Source organism: Hyaena hyaena, unplaced genomic scaffold, assembly GCF_003009895.1.
Source record: "Hyaena hyaena isolate Hyena2069 unplaced genomic scaffold, ASM300989v1 scaffold_248, whole genome shotgun sequence".
Taxonomy (NCBI): Eukaryota; Metazoa; Chordata; class Mammalia; order Carnivora; family Hyaenidae; genus Hyaena; species Hyaena hyaena.
The window spans coordinates 1,308,529-1,329,467 of record NW_024080881.1 but is presented as its reverse complement, the minus strand read 5'-3'; the positions used below and the strand labels follow the sequence as shown (position 1 = coordinate 1,329,467).

At 63.0% G+C, this 20,939-nt stretch overlaps 1 protein-coding gene across 4 annotated transcripts; it reads right to left on the bottom strand.

Annotated features, from left to right (window-relative positions):
- Positions 1-93: 93 nt before the first annotated feature.
- On the bottom strand, positions 94-20,560 carry PCNX3 (pecanex 3). Of its 4 annotated transcripts, none has more exons than XM_039244761.1 (35): positions 19,854-20,560; positions 19,296-19,483; positions 18,973-19,072; positions 18,811-18,850; positions 18,617-18,712; positions 17,260-18,387; positions 16,647-16,770; positions 16,388-16,566; positions 15,841-15,931; positions 15,341-15,476; positions 13,912-14,072; positions 12,919-13,072; positions 12,612-12,644; positions 12,172-12,343; positions 11,953-12,063; positions 11,498-11,589; positions 11,231-11,340; positions 10,947-11,052; positions 10,743-10,835; positions 10,416-10,566; positions 9,493-9,637; positions 8,996-9,173; positions 7,883-7,991; positions 7,595-7,724; positions 7,189-7,247; positions 6,874-7,089; positions 5,957-6,210; positions 3,165-3,395; positions 2,892-2,995; positions 2,432-2,579; positions 2,099-2,329; positions 1,731-2,005; positions 1,210-1,343; positions 828-1,126; positions 94-750 (listed from the first exon to the last, which is right to left on the bottom strand). In XM_039244761.1, the coding sequence occupies exons 1-35, from the start codon at positions 20,004-20,006 to the stop codon at positions 553-555; spliced, it is 6,129 nt and encodes a 2,042-aa protein (XP_039100692.1). In that variant the 5' UTR covers positions 20,007-20,560; the 3' UTR covers positions 94-552. The 4 variants fall into 4 exon arrangements, with proteins under 4 accessions (XP_039100692.1, XP_039100694.1, XP_039100695.1 ...); XM_039244763.1 differs by having other exon boundaries at positions 13,912-14,054; XM_039244764.1 differs by having other exon boundaries at positions 13,912-14,033.
- Positions 20,561-20,939: the final 379 nt, after the last annotated feature.

The window sequence follows — 20,939 nt, the reverse complement described above, 5'->3', positions numbered from 1 at the left end:
CTTTATCCTCCTCTGGGTGCTTATTTACCTTGACCTGGCCACCTCCTCTACCCTCCACCCAAACAATCCCAAACAGAAAGAGACGACGCCAACCAAAATCAAAAATAGTGTTATTAATTCTGGTGTCTCCGAAGCACGAAAAAAAAAAAAAAGAAAGAAAGAAAGAAAAAAAGAAACCACCCTTCCCACGTTTCAGCCCCAGGTCCAGGCCAAGGGGCTGCCCCTGGCAGGCAGTGCAGGCCCAGGGGCCAAGAGAGTCCTGGCCACGGGCTCGGAACGGGACCAGCCCATGGGTTTGGCTTTTAGGGCCTGGCTGGGAGGCTGCCTGCCTCAGTTTAGGGAACCCAGGCCCTGGACTAGGGATGAGAGATCAGGGATCAAGGCTGGAGGTCTGGGCCACTTAGTTCTGGTACGCTGGCTAAGGCAGCCAGAGGTCAGGGTTCAGATGTGGAAGCCAAAGCCACTCAGTTCTGTGGTCCAGCAGAGAGGGCTAGAGACTAGGGATCCGAGTTACTGGATCCTGGGGCTGGGATCCAGAGGGTACCAGGCCACTCAGTACTGATGTTCCAGCAGGGGCTGGGCGGCCGGGCTCTCACGCTCCTCAGCAGAGGCAGACCAGTCACCCAGGATCCCGGTGGGGGTGCCACTTTCAGGAGCACTGCTGTCCAAGCAAGGAATGTCCTGGGCTGCTCTGAGGGGCGAGGAGGCATTGGTGCTGATATCCGGGCTGAGGCTGAGGTCTAGGGGCGCCTAAGGGAGGGGAGAGAGGGTTGGTGGGCAAGCAGACCCGAGTGGCTCAGGACCCAACCCTTCCACAGGACCCTTACCTGAGATTTGGGGATGCCTCCTTTGGGGCTCCCTGAGGCTGGCTCTGCCTCAGATCCCCCCAGCCCCTTCCGACCCCCCAGGCTCCACTTCCCACTGGGACCCTCAGAACTGAGGAGACCGGGGCCAGGGGTCCTTGAGGGCCGGGGACCCTCAGTGGGGGCGGGGGAAGCAGGGGTTGGTCCAGGGAGCCGAGGGGGCGGCCACTGCAGCAGAGGAGGGGGGCGCCCGTCACCAGAGCCACTCAGGGAAGGCCGAGGGCCCCAGCCTGGGCCCAGAGGGAGGGGCTGGTCTCCACTGCCTGTGGGAGATAGATAAGAGTGTAGAGATCTCAGCTAGGCTGTCCTCCTCACCCACCGGTTCCACCCGGCCTCGCCAGCTCACCTGCGGTGTTCTCAGGTGTGGGGTGTGCCAAGGGGGGGTTATTGCTGAGGGAGGCCAAGCCACCGCCTCCACCACAGTCCGAGTCGTCCACGTTCCCGCCACTATTGCAGCCGGCACCACAGCCCTTATGAAGCCTGGGATGGGGGGGGGGGCAGCGGGGAGGGACAGGTTGGCAGGAGGAGGGCCAGAGACCTCGTAGGCACAGCCCCCAGCTCCGGGACAAGTCACCTAACGTCTCTGAGCCCCAGGATCCTGTCTCTAACAGACTTTGCCATCTACTTTGCAGGGTCTTCTAAGAGACGTGTTATCAATGGCTCTCAAGGCTAAAGGCCACCTTCAACTCTGGGAGAGCAGGATGAAGTCAGGTCAGCTCTGGGATGGTGTCAGCTCTCAGGGCCCAATCCTGGCTCCAACACTTCCTCATTCTGAGCCCGAGGAGGAAGTTGCTTCACCTCGCTGAGCCTCTGCTTCTCCCTCGGGGACCTCAGCCCCGCAGGCTCAGGGCGGCGTTCAGGGCTCACCTCTCCCAGCTGCGCAGAAGCCAGCGGGCAATGGCGCTCAGGCTGACCGGGCCACCCCACAGTGCCCGCAGCTGGGGGTGGCTGCCGGCCAGCGAGGTGGTGAGGGGGGACACATAGATGGGGTAGCCCAGTGGCTGGTCACAGGAAGAATTGATCATGTTGCGGAGCGCCTGCTTGGCATTCTGGATGCTGCCGCGCTCAGGGTTGCGGTTGCGCAGAAACACCAGCTCCTGCTGCTGCCCGGCCCACAGGCCGCGGACGCACTCGCGGTTCACCTGTGGGCGGCCACACGGAAGCGTCAGGGGGTCAGTGCCAGGAAGTGGGGGGTGAGTGGGTGGAGGGAGAGGGGCGGGAAGAGGCATCCCTGCCTTGATGACTCGGAAGCTGAGGTGGCGCCGGTTGAGCATGATGATCTTGTACTCGTCGGAGGCGTCATCCAGGACGTGACGCAGAGCCAGCAGCGAGGGCGTGTTGCTGAGGATGGCGCTGCGCCAGGCCGGGTCGCCCTCGTGCGAGATGACCAGCCGCTCCTCGTTGGCTGCGATGGCATCGTACAGGGCGGCGGGCTCCTCGTACTCATCTGGGGATGTGAAGTGGTCCTGCGGGGGCCGACAGGAGGGCCGCGTCAGTGACCCCTGCCTGGGCGGGGGGGAGGGCTTCACACCCCATGCCCTGCCCTGCCGGGGCGACAGTCTCCCCACCTGGTGGAGCTTGAGGGCCATGCGCACCCCAGGAGCCACCACGCGATGAAGCAGGTCCATGTCAGCAAAGACCCACTCATCGCGGGGGGAGGTAATGCGGAAGTCCCCCTTGAACAGTGCGTGCAGGCCGTATAGGAAGGGCTCCAAGCTGTGGAAGAGAAGGCAGAGGCGGGCATGAGGGATTCTGAGCTCTGGCTCTCCGGTCAGTGGTCTGAGCTGAGACCACTCTTCATGTGGGGCCTCAGTTTCCCCATCCTGACAAGGTCGGTCTCTGTCTGGGTCCTTCACAGGGTGGCCAGGAACAGGCAAGATCATAATTGGGAGGTGCCCTGACCACAGAGTAGAGCCACCCTGGAGAAAGGGCTGATGTAGCTCCTGGGTGCTCCCGGCCCAGAGCGCTTCATAGAGGGGCTGGGGGAGGGGGATGCACAGGAGGCCCGGCCGGACCTGTGGCACCCACCTGGCAGACATGCTGTGCGACGCTGTCCCCAAGGCCCGTCGGCCCAGCACACACAGGCCGAAACACAGCGTGACCAGCGGTGAGTTCCAATCCTGGTCCACGGGCTGCGGCAAAAGAACCCCGTCCCCAGAGCCCAGCTCAGACCAGGACAGGGAATTCGGGGTGGGGGGACAGGCCCAGGCCAAGGGAGGCCGAGAGCAAGAGGAACCCACACTGGGAAGGGAGAACTGACGGGGGCAGGGGAGAGACAGCCCTGGGTGGTGGTAGCCGGACCTGGCTGCGCCGGGAGGCGCAGTATTGGATCCACTCGAGGTGCACCGCGCAGAAGGAGGGCAGTGAGAGGCCGGAGAGGCGGAGGTCGTAGTCCTCATCCACGCTCAGTGAGAAGGTGGGGTCCGAGTCGGCGTAGCCCGGCGCCCTCACGGGCCGCAGGGCTGCTGCGATGCCCTCGTGGCTGAGCCACGCCTCCAGCTTCGGGGAGCGGCTCACGTAGTAAATGATGCTCTAGGAGGAGAGGGCAGGCGTCGGAGCTGGAGCCGAGGACTGCGGTCATAGCCACGGAAGAGAAAGCAGCAGGATGCTTCCTGGGACACCCACCCCTCGGCCCCTCTGAGTTCCCTGGAACCACACAGGCAAGTGTGCTCCCCTCTCCTGGGCCAGGGAGCAGTGAGAAAGCTGCCAGGAAGCCCCCCTCCTTACACAGTCTCCTGGAACGTTCTGCCCTGTGGCAAGTGCTGCCTGCTTGCCTGAGAAGATGCCTCATTTGTAAGACAGACTGGAGCTCAGACAGACAGCAGACTTGCCTGAGGTTACACAGCAGAGCAGACTGAGCTAGGGGCGTTCTAAACTGAACCCCCAGAACTTTCCACACCATGATGTTGTGGGATCCAAATCTCACAGGCCTTGGAAGGTCAGGCTGAGGTAGTGGGGCTGCCTGCAGGCCACACCCGAAAGTCATGGGTCCCTTTAGCAGGAGAGGTGTGACAGCCACAGGGCATCCACTCAGAAAAAAAGGCAAAGGCACAGTATTGAGTGCCCTGAATCAGGGGCTCCTGTACCCCGAGTGAATGCTGGTTGCTGAGCAGGTGTTTGGGCAAATGGCGAAGAGCTGGTGGAAGATAGAAGCCAAGGTGGATGGGCAGTGTGTGGCCGGCAGCTGGTAACCAGCAAGGTTACTGGGATTCCATGGGCCATCCTGGGATAGAGCCAATGGGGCTGGTCCTGTATGTGGGGACAATGTGGGCAGTCTGGGGCTGGGGAGGGGGCTGCAGCTGGCCATGAACAGAGAGCACCCAGGCAGGAGTAGGGATGTCCAGCAGGGTGGCTCCGGTGGGGCACCCTGCCCCGCACCGCTGCCACCACACCGACTCATCCGTCTGAACTTCAGCCCACAGTCTGTCTCGGGGAAAGCACTCCCCAGGCCCCTCTACCCGGCTCTGACCGTGCCCAGCCTGGAGGCCGCTGCGGCCGTGGCTAGTTAGCTTCACTGTGGCACATTAAACTTGGCCGGCATGGAGCTCATCTCAGCCTGCCAGCCCAAGCCTGGCTGGGTGCCTGGTGCACAGCCGTGAGAGGCTGCTGTTGGCCTTGAGCGGGGTTTGCAGGACGCAGCAGGGTGACCTCGGTAAGAGCACTTCTCTAACAATTGGTGGCAAGGGGCAGGGGAAGGTGGACAGAACTGTGACCCCTGGATGACCAGTGGCTGGGAAGGTCCTGGTCCGGACCACAGCCTCCTCCCAGGTGACAGCGAGGGGTGGGAGGCTCACAAGCCCTCCCCTAGGAGTGGACGGGTGGGTAGGACAAACGACAGAGGAATCGCAGTTTGACGTGTGCTGCAGACGGGGCATCCCCAGAGGCGAGGACAGCTGGGAGATGTAGGCGTCCGCCCTAGAGACGACTTCAGGTGAGCAGGCCCATCTGGGCCCTGGGAGGCCTCCCCTCCAGGCTCTACACATGGAGCCCCCGGGGCAGATGCTAAGAGGGAACAAGGGAACGTGCAGCGACCAGCCTCGCCCCACAGCTCCCTTATTCTGGGGGTCACAAAGCTGGGTCATTCCTGCTATCTCACGGAACCCCAGTCATCCCCACTCCTCAGGCGGATCAACTTGAGACACAGCAGAGGAGGTGACGCCTCAGGCTCCCCAGAACCCAGCCCAGGGCTCCTGCTGGACCCCACGCTGTGCCTCACAACCCCCACCACCCCCAGCAGGTGCTTACAGCACCCAGACTGCGACAGGGAGGCCCAGGGAGGCCCAGGCTTGGGTCTAAGCCTGCCTCTGCCACTCTCCTCCTGGCGCTGGGGCCTCTGGCCAATCGCCTCCTTCTGCAAGCCAGCTGCCACAGCCGAGACACGGGACCTCTGCATCAGGGTGTCGGGGGCTTCAGCCAGCCCAGGAGCCTGCTCCTTCATGAGTACCACTGCTGGGCGGACGCTCCCAGGATCACCACTTAACGCCACTGTCATTAGCACTATTGTCACCCTGGGCTGGTGGGACACGGGCCGGGGTCCCGGTGGTCTGGAACTCTGGCCTCCGTAACCACCCTTCCCAGGGCCAGCAGCCCGGTGAGGAGATCTGTGCCCATGCTGCCCACCCGCCCCCAGCACTCACCACCCAGGGAGCCCCCCATCCCCCAGTACCCCACTGCTGGAGCCGCACAAGCCACTGGGGGCCCCCGAGTGCTGCTGTCCACTGGTGGGTGGCGCCCTGGAGGAGGCTTAACCTCTCCAAGGCCTCTGCTTCCCTTGGGAAAAACAGGGGGCGCCTGGGGGGCTCAGTCGGTTGAGTGTCCGAGTTCAGCTCAGGTCATGATCTCGCAGTTCATGGGTTCAAGCCCCGCGTCAGGCTCCATGCTAACAGCTCGGAGCCTGGTGCCTGCTTCTGATTTTGTGTATGTCTCTCTCTCTCTGACCCTCCCCTGCTCACGCTCTCTCTCTCTCTCAGAAATAAATAAAACATTAAAAAAAAACAAAAACAAAAACAGGTCCCCAACAATCCAGGAGGGGACCCTCACGATGTTCCTGTTCAGTGAGCCTTCACCAGCAGGGACCCTGCCCCCCGCAGTACCTTGACATAGTAAGTGATGAGGATCTTGCGGAGGTCAAACACCTGCAGCATGGAGGCAGCATTATTGTCGCTGATGCTGTAGCCCTCCAGCACGTACTTGCTGGCCGTCACCTCCCAGGCCAGCCAGCGCTGCCCGAAGGCGGCATTGAAGGACAGGACCCGCGGCAGGTGGCCAGGCTCACAGCAGCAGCAGCCCTCATCCTCCTCGACACCCTCCGTGATGGCCTCTACCTCACGCTGCTGGCAGTAGGTACCTGGAGGTGGGGGGGCAGAGGAGGTGCCCCGTCAGGGGGCCACCGGGACATCCCCGCCCGCCTTCTCCCTGCCAAGTGCCCAGGCCTTCGTCATTCCCTGCCCGGGGATGCCACGTTAGTGAATGCTATTAAATGAACGGAATAACAAACAAAGTCTTCCTCCTCCTGCCTCCCAGGGGCCCCAGCAAAGCCCAAAGCTCAGAGAGAAGTGACTGCTCAGGTTCATGGTGCTCACGGGCTGTGCTTAGAGCCTCCCCCCTGCACCCCCAGGGGCCTCTTCGGAAGCTAACATCCGGCACGTATGTCTCGCTGAGGACAAAAAGTTAGCTCACCCACCAGGGGTGATAATGTGGCACCCAACCTGGGCCAAGCCCAAGACCACAGGGCAGGCAGGTGGGAGCGGCTGGGACGTCCCAGAGCTCCAGGCCCAAGGCTGGACCAGCCCAGCCTGTTCAGTCCCCGTGGAGCCAGTCAGGGCAGGGACACAGCTTGGCCCAAGGAGACCCTGACACCTCACCATGTATACCGGGAAACCCAGGCCTAGGGAGGAAGAGTGCCTTGCTGGAGGTCACCCTGCAAACCGGGGCAGGGACGGACTAGAATCCAGCCCTCCCGCGCTACGCGATGCAGCAGTCTGCATCAGGCTCAGACCGAACGGCTCACCCCGGAACTCAAGGCCACGCAGCTGGAAGGTGACGAGGCCATTGCCGACCTCGATGAGGTGCACCAGGGCGTTGAGGTAGTCAGAGGCCAGGACGAAGCAGTCGCCGGGGCCATAGTTGCCCCAGCGGCCCAGCACCAGGTCCCCACACAGCGTGTGCTGCAGCGAGCGCGTCAAGTGCTCATAGAAGATGGAGTTGAGGTTGTTGTCGTCGGCGCCTGAGACCCAGGACAGACAGACAAATGGGCATGACGGAAGCAAGGCTTCCGCCCCAGGGAGGCCCGGGCCTGAAGTCCCCCAGATGGCCAAGTACACACCGGGGTTCCGATCCAGCTGGGTGACCAGGCGGGTGTTGGAATGATCCACACGTTTAGTGCTGTTCAGAGAGAAGGACAACACAGTTGGCCCAGAGAGCGAGGCTTCAGACGAGGTTTCCCGCCAGCCCACACCCCTGTTCTCTGGGCAGATGCCATGACAGCCCTGCTGCACAGATTGAGCCTTCAAGACACGAGGGGACTCACCTAGGACCACGTGGCCAGGAAGCCCGGGGTGTGAGCCCGAGGCCCGGCCTGACTCAGGTTTTGCCCTCATCAGATCGCCCACTGTGCCCGAGCACTTGCACCGCCACTGGGGTCCCCCTCTGCACCCCATCCCGCCTGGGCCCCAAGCTCCCCTCCCTTCTAGGACCCCTCCGGGTGACCCGCCTGCTCCCGCACTACTCACTTGTAGTCACGCTCCCAGAACTTGAGGGGCCGCGCGTAGGACATGATGAAGACGGCGCTGCCCAGCAGGGGGTTGAGGGGAGTGGAGAAAAGTGCTGAGAGCAGGGCCTGAACGAACAGCATGGCCGAGTCTGGGCACCAGTCAAGGAGGCGGCAGGCACATGGAACCCTCCCTGACCTCCCTCACCACTCCTTGACCCCCTTCGACCTGCCCCGTGCCCCGCCCCCCCTCCAGGCCACAGCCCTCCTCACACGCCCCCACCCAGGTGGCGGGCCGCAGGCTGGGTACGTGGCACAGCAAAGGGCTGGGCAAAAGCATGGAAAGCCGAGCCCCAGGTGATCTGCCAGGGCGCGATGTAGGTCAGCACAAAACGCAGCTTGTACAGCAGGTCCCATAGCTGGCAGGTCGGGGAGGGGAGAAGGGAAAGATACGCAGGTCACTCACAGAGGTGGCATCTACCAAGTACCCCTTCAGAGCCTCGAGGCTACCCCAGTGGCTGCCCACATGGGACTCAAGCTCAAGATCACTCCCAGCCCTTTCTCTCTGGACTCGGCCCAAAGCATGTTACAGTGGGCAAACCCTCTAAGGGAGCATACCATCTATTGGCAGGACCACCCTGGGGGCTTCCTATTGCCGTCCCATTTCACAGACGGGAAAGCTGAGGTTCGGAAAAAGTAGGGCAGGCAAAGGGCTTGCTGGGCCATCAGGCAGTGATGAGGCTGGGCCTCAACCACGATACTGAGAGTCAAGAGACAGTCACAGTGCCCACCCTCAGAGGGAGACACAGTTTGGACCTCTACCACGCTGGGATTTCTGGGCCAGACCAGAAAACCAGACTAGAATACCCACGTAAAAGAGAAAAAGGCTCAGGGTTATGCTGGGATCCCAGGGCTACGAAGGTACGCTACAGGCTTCAAGTACAGTGCCGAGGAAGGGTTCTTTGTTCAAAGTGACACCTCCCCCCCCATCAGGGGATCCCAGAGCCTGGCAGAGCAGTCAGGATATATGCCCCAGGGGCTTCTGAAACTCAGCTCTTAACTGCTCCCCAGAGCTGTGGCTGGCAAAGGAGCAGAGCTCAGAGGCTGGTATCTAGAGGACAAGGCCAAGTCTGAACTGCCTTAGCTGCTTATAAGGAAAGTGACCAAAGACCATGATTCAGAGAACAGGCAGCCAAGTCAGACAGACCTGGATTCGAGTCCTGGCTGGTTACCAATTCTCTGGGGGACCTGAGGTGAAGTCACTTTAGCTCTTTAAACCGCAGTTTCCTCTGTGCCCCCCGGTAAGCTGCTGCGAAGGCCCTGGCTGGGGCAGCAGCTACGACGGCTGTGGGCCCCTGGGGGAGTTCTCCCCACCACCCCATTCCCACGGCACAGCCTGGAGCCCGCAATACGACCACCTCACCTTGCTGCAGAGCAGGGACATGAGGAAGTAGTCGAGCAAAAAGCCCTGGGAGAGGCGTGGGTAGTCGAAGTGGAAGAGCAGGACAGTGAAGGCCAAGGTCAGGTACTGCTGGGGCGGGCAGCAGAAGGCTGAGCGCAACAGCTTCAGCCCAGCCACGGTCATCAGCAGCGCCCGGCAGCTGTGCGTGAGGGGCAGGCATTATGGGGCAGGTAGGGCTCAGGGGGCCGAGGGGGAGGCTGCCCTTCCCTCCCCGGCTCTGCGCTGGGCTGGGCCCTGCTCTTTGGGGCTGGTGACGCTCAGCCTCTATTCTCTAAAGGGGTCCCCCTTTTCAGACACATCTGTTTTCAAAGAGGCAACTATCTCAACAGAAAGGGTCAGGAGCCCAAGTGCTGCCTTAGGGCAACTGAGGCAGGTCTCATTCCCTCTGTGGGCTTCAGCGTCCCACGTGTCACGTGGCAGCGCAGGCGGTGGGATGGTGGGGATGGGGCAGTCCTCACTAGAGGCAGAACTTGTCCGGGTGGCTGACGACAGCGTGGGCGTCCACCGTGAGGGCGTTGAGCACCACGGCGGGGTAGATGAGGTACTTCTCGACGCACTGCAGGCCGGCATACAGCTTCTCAAACCACATCACCTGAGCAGCGCCTGCGGGAGAAGGCGGGACTGCCGACCCTCCGCATCCCCCTCTCGCCACAGGGCCGGGTCAGGGGCAGAGGGGGGCCGGAGGGAGAGCAAACCAGGGGCCCTGGCTCTCCAGGTGCCTAGAAAGCTTTGCAGCAGCTCAAATGAGGGCAACGAGGCCCGGGCAGGGCACATCAGGGGCTCAGGGCACGCTCTTGGCCTGTTCTGCTGTCTGAAAACAAATGGAATGAGGACACCCCAGTGCCCACTGGAGCCAAGGCAGGCTGGGTGAGGCCCCTGGGCACTGTGACCTCGAGCTGCAGGGCCCTTCAGAAGGGGTCACTGCCACCTGGCTTGAGCTGATCGTCGCCACATGGGGACGCCAGCCCAATGGGCGAAATCTTTTATCGCTTAAGGAAAACAGGACACGAGACCAGATGATTCAACAGAGCCTTAAAGGTGTTTTTATCGCACAGCTCAAATGAAAACGAGCCAGGCAGACCTGGTCTACTGGGAACCAAATCCTGGACGACAGATCCCTTCAGAGCCTTGGACTTCTACTTCCTCCATCTTCTCAGAGAGAGCAAGAGAGGCGGGAAAAGGGCAGGGCAGGGCAGGCAGGGGGAGAGCCAGGCACGGGCCAAGCAGGGGACACACCAGGCAGAAGGCAAGTAGGGCCAGAGAAGGGGCTGCAGGCTCAGTGTCAGGACAGCCTGGGTGGAGGCTGCCCCCTGCCGGCAGGCCGCGGGTCAGCCAGGAAATCCGCGTGGGGTGGGGGCGGGGCTGGGGGGCAGGCCCTCACCTCGAACTTCATACTGGCTGTACTCCAACGGCTTCAGCACAGGCTGCGACAGGCAGAACCAGGGCAGCTGTTTGCGGAGCTGCGGCAGCAGGTAATGCGTGAAGAAGCCCACGGCCCCGGCCAGCGCGTACAACACGAAGCCCAGCACCGACTGCAAGAGGGAGAGGCCAGGGGCTCAGGCAGGGGGAGCAGGCCCAGGAGCCGAGGTGGCCGGGGCACAGGCCGGGCAGGGGCGGAGGCCACGAGGCCACGGCTGCCCGGGGGCCCTCAAGTGGAGGAAGCCCCAGCAAAGACGCAGGGGACGGGGGTGGCCCGAGCCACACGAACCTTCAGGGCGATGAAGACAGTGCTGGCGCTGATGGCAAAGGTGAGCACGGCGATCACCACACACATCACCAGGTCAGAGTGCAGGACCTCACGCTGCAGGGCCGGGAAACACCAGCGTGGGTGCCCGCCGCCCGGGGCTGGGGGGTCACCACACCCTGTCAGTTCCCCACCCCAACACCAGAACCCCATGCCCCAGCCCCTCACCACCGACTGGCGCATCTTGTCTGGCAGTGGGTCCGGGGGCTCGGCCCGAGCGGTCTCCAAGCTTCGCTCCTCCAGCTCGGGGAAGAGCTTGCTTCGAATCAGAGACCTGAGGCAGGTGAGAAGAGGCAGGGGCCTGGGTCTGCAGAGGCCACACTCCTGCTGTGGGCTCTAGGGTCGGCTGGGGACAGGTACATGCACGGAACCCCCCCCCACCCTTGCCATGCACAGACACACACACACACAAACGCACACATGCGCACGGACAGGCACGTGCAGGCACCCACCAGAGCACGGTGGGGTCGCTGCTCTGACGGCTCAGGTGGTAGGACAGTGCCACCAGGAGGCCACAGAAGACCGAGAAGAGGACGGGGACGTGCTGCTCCGGCCAAGGAGTCTGGGGAGAGAACCCATGCTGGTCAGGGGAGGTGGGGTAAGCGTGGGGGGAGGGGGGATCCCTCCCCCATGGGAGAAGCCACTGCTGAGCCCAGTCACAGTCCTGTCCCAACAACACCCCTGAGCCTCAGCATGCCTGCCCCATAGGTCATCCCTACCTTGATGGCCCCGAGGCAGAAGCCGTAGAGCAGGGCGGCGGCCAGCAGGCTGCGGGAGAGGCTGAAGACTGCAGTGAGTGGGCTGGTGGCAGCTGTCAGGTAAGAAACAGCAGGTGAGGCCCAACTCCTCACTGCTGGCACCCCGCCCCACTGCACCCCACTGCCCCTCCGTCCTCACAGGCTGACCTCCCTGGGACCTGCTACCAACCCACCATCATTCTCCCCGACCCCTGAGAAGCCCTCAGAGCTTCTCACATTCTTGGGTTTAAACCCCTTGCTCAGGGGGAGGGGAGGAAGCAGGGGGAGGTGACGGGCTCTCGATCCACACCTACAGACACCCATGGTGTAATCACATGAGAAGACTCAGCAACAGGCTGGAGCCACCTACCTAACCCATGGCCCCTCCTGGGCCCCACACTGCCTCCCAACCCCCAACCCCCCTGCGGGCCCCATACCTGTGCCCCCAAAGCCGTGCATATCTATCTGCTCCAGCAGGTACATGAGGCAGGTGTTGACCTGGGGCAGGAGGCCCAGGAGGAAGACGAACGGGAAGCACAAGGTGAACACTGCCGGGGAGGGAAAGCAGAGGCCCGGCCGGTCAGCCTGCACGCCAGCCCTTGGCCCACCGCAGGGGCCTCACTCCCCTGGGCCACCTCAATGCTGCCCAATCTCACCAGTGGCCACGTCACGGGCACAGAAGAAGAAGGAGGCGGAGAAGAGCGTGAGGCCGTACAGGGAGACGGGTGGGAAGGGCTGAGCTGAGCCCAGGGCGTCCAACAGCCAGATGAGCAGACAGCAGATACAGAAGTAGACAGGCCGGCTATATGCGATCACCCAGTTGTGGCCCTGGGGAGGGTGGGACCGTGAGGGACCAGGCCTCCCCCGCTGACCACCCCACACACGTGTGCACACACATGCACACGCTCACTCGTGCTCACGTGCCCTACCCATGGCCCTGGAGCTAAGGCAGAAAGGCAGGCAGGGTGAGGGCAGCACGACTGAGAATCTGAGGCCACAGGGGTCGTGAGGGACCCTGCCCCCCAACCCTTCCACACCTGGTCTCAGCCCCTGCCAGGGCCCATATCCAGCCTCCTCGGGAGGGCGCTCTACTCACGTGCATGGGAGATGCTGCATCAGGCTGGACGCTCTGGAAAAGATGAGAGCTATATTCACAACAGAAGCCAGTGCCCAGGCCCTGCCTGGTTCCACAGCTGGACTGGCAGGAGTGATCAGGGCAGGATGCTGAGCTGTCTCGAGCCTCGGCTCTCTCACATGTGAGAAGAGGGGCTGGTTACCGGGAACCTTAAGCATCTTATCTGCTTTCCAGCTCACACCCCTCAAAACGGGTTATGGGAAAGGAGGCATGTGAAAAGAAGTGGGGGGGGGGCGGCAGGGGGGAAGCCCAGGGAGTAAGGCCTGACCTTCAGCAGGGAGTACTGGCAGGAGGCGATGACCAGGCAGAACTGGAAGACCCAGATATCCGTGAAGAAGCCCTTAAGCAGCAACAGGTAGCCCAGGAAGGCGACAAGGCTGCTCAGGCCGACACCGAGTATGTTCTCCACCAGCCCCCGAGTCCTGGAGAGACAGCAAGGTCAGGGTGCACCCGCTCCTTACCGGCTAGTGGGGGGGGGGGGGCAAAAGTGGGTGGAGCAGAGAGGCCAAGACCCAGTCACAAAGGCCCATGGTTATGCCTGTGCCCAGGCCACCCCCTCATCCTCTGAATGTCAGAACCTATGCCTCTCAGGGACGGGACCAGGTCACACCTGTTCTAGGAAGCCACCCCATTGCTACCCTGCATCCCGATCTTTGTCCCTCCCAGACCCCATAGGCTCTAAGTGCCGCTGCTCCGGGGCCTGCCTGTCTTTACCCTACATGTGCCCCATCAAGCACGCCATGCCATGCACACAGGCAGTGCCCCACAAACGCCGGTGACAGTGCTGGGAGGAAATCCAGACGGCGGAAGCCAGGACACAGGCTCCTGGGCCCAAGTCATCCACGCACACAACAGAAATCCCCTGACTTCTCTATCTGACTTCCTGGGCATCAGTTACCCCTAAGAAATGGGAAAGCTGAGACAAAGAGTTGGCGAACTTTTTTAGATCGCAGAACTCTACGTGATGAAGTTTAAAACAAAAGTATATTTCCAGAAACCAGACAGGAATGGTTGGTCTTGAGCAGAGCTTCGGGACAGAGAAGTAACTAGAGCGCCATCCGCTCAGCCACCCCTTCACCCCATCACACTGCAGAAGGACCTAGCAAAACCCCACGGCAGATTCCAGCCCTTGATGCACCTCCAGTGACCCCCCCCCCCAGCAACAGTTAGGCTCTCTGATGCCATGATGGCCTCCATACGTTTACACGGTTCGGAAGACCGGTGTGCCAGGGTCTGGGGGCCGAGGCGGGTGGGCACTCACCGGTCCAGGAGGGCCAGGAGGGCCAGCCGCTCGTAGCGCACAGATGTCCAGCGGCCAGGAAGAAGCCAGTACTTGTAGCTGTGCTGGGCACGAGGCGGTGCCTCCTCCATCAGCGTCTGCTCCTGGGATTCGTGCAGGGAGTCCTGGTCCAGCAGGTCAAACTGCGGTCCCCACAGCCGCAGACATCAGCCCCTCGCCCCCCCACACAGGGTCCACTGCCACCATCCCCCTGCCCGGTGCACACTGGCTGGCCAGCCGTTTCCTCCGGCACAGAGAGTCCCTGCCATCGAGCGGCCCTGTGGCCTGACGCTCCATCACAAAGGCCTGCTCCTCTCTCCAGGTTCCCAGGACTCAACGGCTCAATGGCTGCTGCGGAGCTGCCGGGGCTGCTGCGGGCTATGGTCACCAGTGTCATATCTGCGTTCCCTGCTGAGGCAGCCTTTTTCCGCCTCTTCCTGGGCTCGGTGAAATCCAGCACTTGGGACCCAGGGCAATGCCACCCTCCTCGCGGACAGAGCCATGAGGCTCACTCCGACCATCCTATCCCAGAGCACACAGGGCACCGGCGCTGATCACAAGCCCGCGTGGCAGTGCCGGGACTGTGAGGCCCCAGGCAAAGGACTTAATCTCTTCGGATTTCTTGCGTCCTTTGTTCAACAAATACTCATGGGGCACAACTACGGGCCTCATCCTGTGCTGGGCCTTGGGGATACACTGCAAAGCCAAAGATGCACGGCTCCTGCCTCTGGATGTGGCTGTCAGCCTTCTCGGGACCATGGTGCCTGTCCCGTGTGACAACTGAGGAGAATAAATGCACCAGATGGGGACATGTGGGGCTTTTGGGCACTGCATATGCCGCCTGTGACCCTGAGCGTTAGAGGAGTGGGCGCTCCTTTCACAAGTGTTCTCTAAACTCTGAGTCTGGTTTCGAAGCATTTTTAAAGCTTCTGCCATTATTAAACAGACCCTGTAAGTTACTGTCCAAACTAGGATACCCTGAGGAGGCAAATGGGAGCCCCTGGATAACCCCGCTAAGGCAACGAGCACGAAGAGAGTGCCCTGCGCCACGCGCCTGGGCCCAGCGTTAGGGAGCAGCACAGCCCAGTGTGTGGCAGTGCCTCCTCCGCGGGCATCATTGCAGACAGTCGTCGTCCCCACTAAGTAGGGACCTTTCTAGGATAAAGGAGATACTCCAGACAGGTACAACCAGATGCTGGTTGAGTAAGCAGAAAAAACAACTCCTTGGGCCCCAGAGATCCGAAGCCTGCACGCCCAGCGGCAGCCATCAAAGGTCAGGACGAACACCTCAGAGTCCCCTGGAGCCCTTACTAGGAGTGGCCTGTCGCTCTTGGTACCCAGGCAAGTGCTCAGTGACCTGCCCGCCGGCCCCCCCCCCCCCGCGGGTCCTTCCCGACCGCCGGCTCCTCACCTCTGGGATCTCCAGGGGCACGCGGCGCACCTGCATGCCCTGCAGCACCACCGGCCTCGGCTGCAGCAGGTTCAGACCGCCTGCCGCCTCAGGGACGTCAGCCGAGTGGAAACTGGAGGAGTGTGAGTGGCGGTCCCTGTGGAAACAGCAGCCATGAAGGCTGGACCACTGGAGAGCCCTGGGACAGCCGGGGGGCGGGAGGGGGTTACGGCCAAAGTCAGGCCATGACTGGGGGCCTCGGGGGGAGGGGGGCGCTCAGATACAGAGCACGTGGGAAGCGGGTGGCAGAAAGGCCTCCCTCCCAGGCCCTGGTTCCCAGGAGCCTCCTGCCCAGAAATGTCATGCTCCTACAGTGTCAAAGGACCCCTGCAGGCCCGCCCTCTGCTGCTCTCCGCCCTCTCCTCCTAGAGATTCTGAGCTGCCCCTGCCCCAGCCCAGGGAAGAGAGAAACTCCCCAGAACCAGGCTGCTGGCCGGGAGAGCCCGAGCTCGGAGACTCACCACACTCCATTGGCTGCCTGCTCCCCCTGTTGCCCCACAGGGTTCTCGTAACCGCCTCCAGCCAGGCCGAAGGTGTAAGAACGCCGCACGCCTGGGGCAGGGGTATGGGACACGGGGCGGCAGGTCAGGGACAAGGTACGCCCAGGCCTGACCCACGTGGACCAGCATGCGAGGAAGCAGCATGTGCTGCATCCCCCAGGGTGGCCGCCTTGCCCCTAGGGACCATGAGCTGGAGAGAGAGCCTGCAGGTCCACCCGCCCCGGGTCTGGGGTCTTGTTCTGCCGCTTGCTCAGCTGTGACTTCAGCCTGCGTCTCAGCCGCCTCCTCAGCAGGGCAGGGATCACGAGGCTCCCCGCGCGTCGGGGTGGGTGCAAGCGTGATGTCAGGCAGCACCGGTAAAAGCAGTCACCACGGGGCCGAGAGCATGGCAAGCGCCCAACAGAGCAAGTGCTGCCGCGGGGACTAGGGAAACCGCTACGTGAGGGACAGAGGGCGTGGGGTCAGCCGGGCTCAGGGGCTCAGCTGCCGGACTTGGGGACGGGCTCACCGCTCTCGTCGTAGAAGTAGTGCACGGCACCCTCGGAGGTGTCGTCGAAGGTGCAGGCCTCGTGCACAGTGGCGCCGGCCCGGGTGAGCAGCAGTGAGGAAGCAAAGTGCAGGGCGGAGGGCAGCGTCAGCGCCCGGGAGTGAGAGGCGGCCCGGCCACGCTGCGCTTCCTGCAGGCTGCTGAGGAGGGGTAGGCCACGGTCAGCCCCCCTTAGAGCCGCGGGCCCCACTGCCCCTCCAGCCAGCCAGCAGGGGCTCACCTGGGCGGCGAGCCCATGACGGAGGCCGGAGGAGTGGGGTTGCTGCCCGCGTTGTGGCGTCTGCGGATCGCCTGAGTCCGCCTCACGCTGCTGGCGCGGTCCCGCCTGCCAGTCTCCTCCGCCGCTGCCCAGAGAGAGGCCCCAGGTGTAAGCGACATAGGCTCGGACACGCCTGGGGGGGGAGGGGCGGGCGGCTGCTCCCACGCAGAACAAGTCAGGCGTAATCAAACTCTGTATGCCTCTGGAGGCCCAGCTGGGGCAGCTAACCACTTGTGCCTCAGTTTCCACGCTCGGACATAAAGATGTGACCTCGCCCTGCCCCCCCTGGCAGCCCAGGACAACAAACGCAGGTGCTGGGAATCCTCGACGGGCGGAGGCTCTGCACTAACTGCACGACCTGGAGCCAGAGGTCTGAGGTCCCTCAGTCCTGCTCGTCCAGGGGGTTCGGCACGCGTCACCCACTCACTCAGTCCACAGGCACCTGCTGCCTGAGACAGAGGCTGAGCCGATCTGACCAGCTCCGCTGCAGCCGGGCCCTTACCCAAGCCCAAGCCCATAGCTAGCTCGCCTCCCTGCGCCCCCTCCCCACCCCGCAGGCAGGGCCGGCACTCACCTCCCCCCACGGCACCTTCCTCTTGCAGCTCCCCGCGCCAGCCAGGCTGGTTGGCAGCGGGTCCCCTGTGAGCCTCAGCAGGCAGCAGGGCAGGCTCACCAGAAGCCAGTTCCAGCCCCGCCTGGGCCTCCAGCTCAGCCTTGGAGCCGGCCAGGGGCGCCCTCAGGACGTCACCCCCTGCCCCGTCCATGCTCAGCACGCGGGCATGCGTTTTAGCACTGGCAGTGCTAGGCGTCCGCTGGGTCCCATAGGGCCGTTTCGGGGGCACAGCAGTCCCCTCCTCGGCCCCATGGGGGGCCCTTCGCTTCCGGGGTCCCCCAGCTGCTCCACGGGAGCTCTCGGGGGAATAGCAGGAAGTAGAAGAAGAGCTGTCAGTACTGTAGCGGCGCTGAGATCGGAGACTGGAGGCCGGGCTCAGCTCGCTGCCCTCGCTGGTGTCTTCGTCCTCAAAGAAACCCCCGCCTTCAAGCAGGGGCCGCCGAGGGGCACGGCCAGGTGGGGAGTGTCTTTGCATGGGAGGCCGCCGCTTGCCAGGCCGCAGCAAGGCCAAGTCCTTGGGCCGCACGACCAGGAGCGGCTCGGCTGGGCCCGGTGGCGTCCCTGCTCCTATGACTGTGTCAAAGGAACGCAGCGTGTCGTCTGAGGGGACTCCAGCATCTGGTGATGCAGGCAGCTCAGCCTCGGAGGGCGGGTCTGTGTCGCTGCCCTCGGGGGCTTGCCCACCCGGAGGGCTGTCCAGGTGGGTTGAGTTGGTTTTCTCACTCTTGAAGCTGCTCAACGTCTCCCTGTCCGTGCCACTGAAGCAGGAATCCGAGGAGCCAGCTTTCTGGGGCGTGGGCTCCCCAGAGCCCCGACGGTCCAGGGGCTGGTAGCCGCCTGCTGCCCGGCGTTGTTCCCGCCGACTGCTGGTCCGCACCAGGGCCCGGTCAGGCCGGGTCAGGGTCAGGAAGCTCTTGCTCAGCTCCTGGCTGAGGCTCCCCTTCAGAAGGGGGCTCATGGGAGTGTCAGCCACACTGCTCCCCCTCCAGGGGGCTCCATCCCCAGCCAGGGGGGACCGTTCTGAAGAGTCTGTGCTGGGGAGAGAGGGGTCTGGGGCAGCCCCCGGGGGTGTCTGGGGAAAGTCTCCAACTATCAGAGAAAAGGAAGACGGAAAATGAGAGAAGGCCACGCTGCCAAAGGAACCGGTCGCTAAGAGAGTCCTAAGGCCGCGGCTTCCCCAGAGCCCCGCAGGGGCAGGACAATGAGGAGGCCCCACCCTGAGGGACAAAGAGAGTCCCGGAGAAGCAAACCTTGGGGTGACTCAAAGGCAAGATAGCCAGGCCTCCCCCCGAGCCCCTGCCCTATCACGTCCACTCACTCAGTTTCTCCTGTGAGCTTAACTTCAGCATCTCTCGATCGGCCGAGGTCACGATCACGTTGTTGCTGCCCTGCTCTCGAACCAGCTCCTTGATGTCTGCGACCATGGCCCCACAGGTGTCAGCAGGACTTCAAGGCACCGGTGTGCCATCCCGTTCCACACCACCAAATTCAGCCCTGAGCGCAGCCACCTACCTCTGAGGGGCCCGGAGTCCTCCATCCGGGGCAGCAGCTCCTAGACAGACAGACAAACAAACGAATGAACAAACGAGGTAAAACGTAGGCTTGGGACATACCCACAGTGGGGACAGGCTCCAGAGAGAGGAGAAGAACAGACTGACGGTAGGGACCACTCACCGAGACCTGATTGAAGCCAAACACGGAATGCTGGGAGCTACAGCGTACTGGCGGTGTGGAACTCACTTTCCGAAATACTGTCATCTCCACTCCAGGGTCCCTGGCAGTGCAGAAAAGCATCAGCTTTCAGGTGACCTCCCCCCTTCCTACTGTACTTCCTCTACCATCCCTGGCGCTCCCCTCTTAGGGTCCTCTCACAAGTCTGGGAGTGGCCACAGAGCTAGCACTCAACCGCTCACAGGGCCAATGTTCCCTAAGCCCCCGGTGCTTAAGCCCAGGCACCAAGACCCCTCAAATCCCAGCACAGGCTCTACCCCACCCACCTGGGCAAACTGCTGTCCCCCTGTGCAGGCTCTTCTTCCGGCTCCCCCATGGTAGAGTTGCGCTTCTCCACGATCTCGCCCTGGTCGAACATAGCATGCAGCCGATAGTTCACAGTCTTGATGGTAGTGAAGATGACAGCCACCACGAGGCAGTACACACCGGCCACCATCAAGCTGGGGGGCAGGACCTGGAGGTGGCAGCAAGTCAGGTTCCTCCTACACAGCCCTGGCCCCACGGGGTAGTCCTACCACCACAGTCAGAGCCAGGATTCGCAAAGCCACAAGACTTCATCGCCCATTCCTTGTGACAACTGGTACAAAGACCGTCAGGGGGCTCCGTCCTCTAACTGGAGACAGATTAAGTGAGGGGCTCAAGGTCACCCAGCCCAACAAAAGAATAATTTGGCCACTCCCCCACATAGCCCAAACTCTGCAGTGAGTCCTCTCCACACCCCAAGGGTCCGAGGCATAGCCGGGAATCCCTGCCAGGTTGGCACCGCTCCCTGACATCCGCCCTCCCTCTCTCCGCGACAGTCACAGGTGGCGGCAGCATCTCACCATGTACAGCAAGAAGGGAAAGGTGAGCAGGAAGATCCAGACATAAAGGTGGAAGCAGTTGGAGAAGGTGCTCTGGTGCGGGTCGAAGAACCAACCGCCGGTGAGCGAGGCCCACACCCCCTGGCGCAGGATCTGCAATACCTGCGACCCCATGGCCCCGCCGCTGATGCGCGCGCCCCCCTCCCGGGACCCTCATGGGGGCGGCCGCCGGCCCATGCCCCGCCTGGCGCCCGAGGGCCCCGGGGCCCGGCCTCGCGCTCACGCCATGGCCTCCCCCAGCGGGGGAGAGGGGTCGCCCGGGCAAGGGGGCGGGCAGGGGGCGGGGCCGACCGGGGCAGTCAGCGGAGCGAGGCCTGGGCGTGGGGGTGGAGCCTCATCAGGGGCGGGGTCCAGGCCCCCACCCCCGGCCCAGAACTGCTCCGAGGGGCCGAGCCGGTAGGCAGGCGCAGGGCACGGGCCGGGCACCCGTCGGCGGCATCCAGAGATGGGCGTGGAGTGGGTGCTCCGGGGGTGCAGGCGACGGCTCCCTCGGCTCTAGCCCGGGGAGAGCCCCGGGACCCTGAGGTCCACTTCCGGGGTTACAGGTCACTCGCTTTGGGCTCCGCGCTCGCCCGGCTACTGCAGGAGCCGGCCCAAGGGGGAGGCCGGAAGGAACCGCGAGCCGCCAGCCAACAGTGGCGCATGCGCGCGACGGGCCGAGTTGGGACCCGGAAAAGGAAAACCTGACGGCATGAAAGCCGACGCACGCGCAGGAAGGTGATGGAGCGCTAAGAAACGGTGGAGCCCTTTGGGCGTGCGCAGAGTCCAGGTCTAAAGAGCCCCAAAGTGGTAGCGCTCCAGCGCATGCGCACACTTAGGCGTTGTCAACGCCCCCCCCCCCCCCGTAGACACCACTGGGCAGAACCGAAGGGATACTTGAGTGGCCACTGGGTGATGGCGGAATTAATGGGCATGAAACTCTTCCAGTGAGTTACAGGAGGCGGGAAGAGGGTGGAGGCGTGGCCTCCCCAGGGCTACAGCGACAATTCTGCACCACCGAGGCACACCCCTCTAGGTCCGCCCCTTTTCGTGCTGGACCTCACACCC

Coding starts and splice junctions, on each gene's coding strand:
- PCNX3 (XM_039244761.1), bottom strand. CDS start 20,006: ATGGGGTCGCAGGTATTGCAGATCCTGCGCCAGGGGGTGTGGGCCTCG. Junction 12,064..12,171: donor TGCCCGTGACGTGGCCACTG/GTGAGATTGGGC, acceptor CCTCCCCGGCAG/TGTTCACCTTGTGCTTCCCG. Junction 1,344..1,730: donor CTTCTGCGCAGCTGGGAGAG/GTGAGCCCTGAA, acceptor CCCCCATCCCAG/GCTTCATAAGGGCTGTGGTG.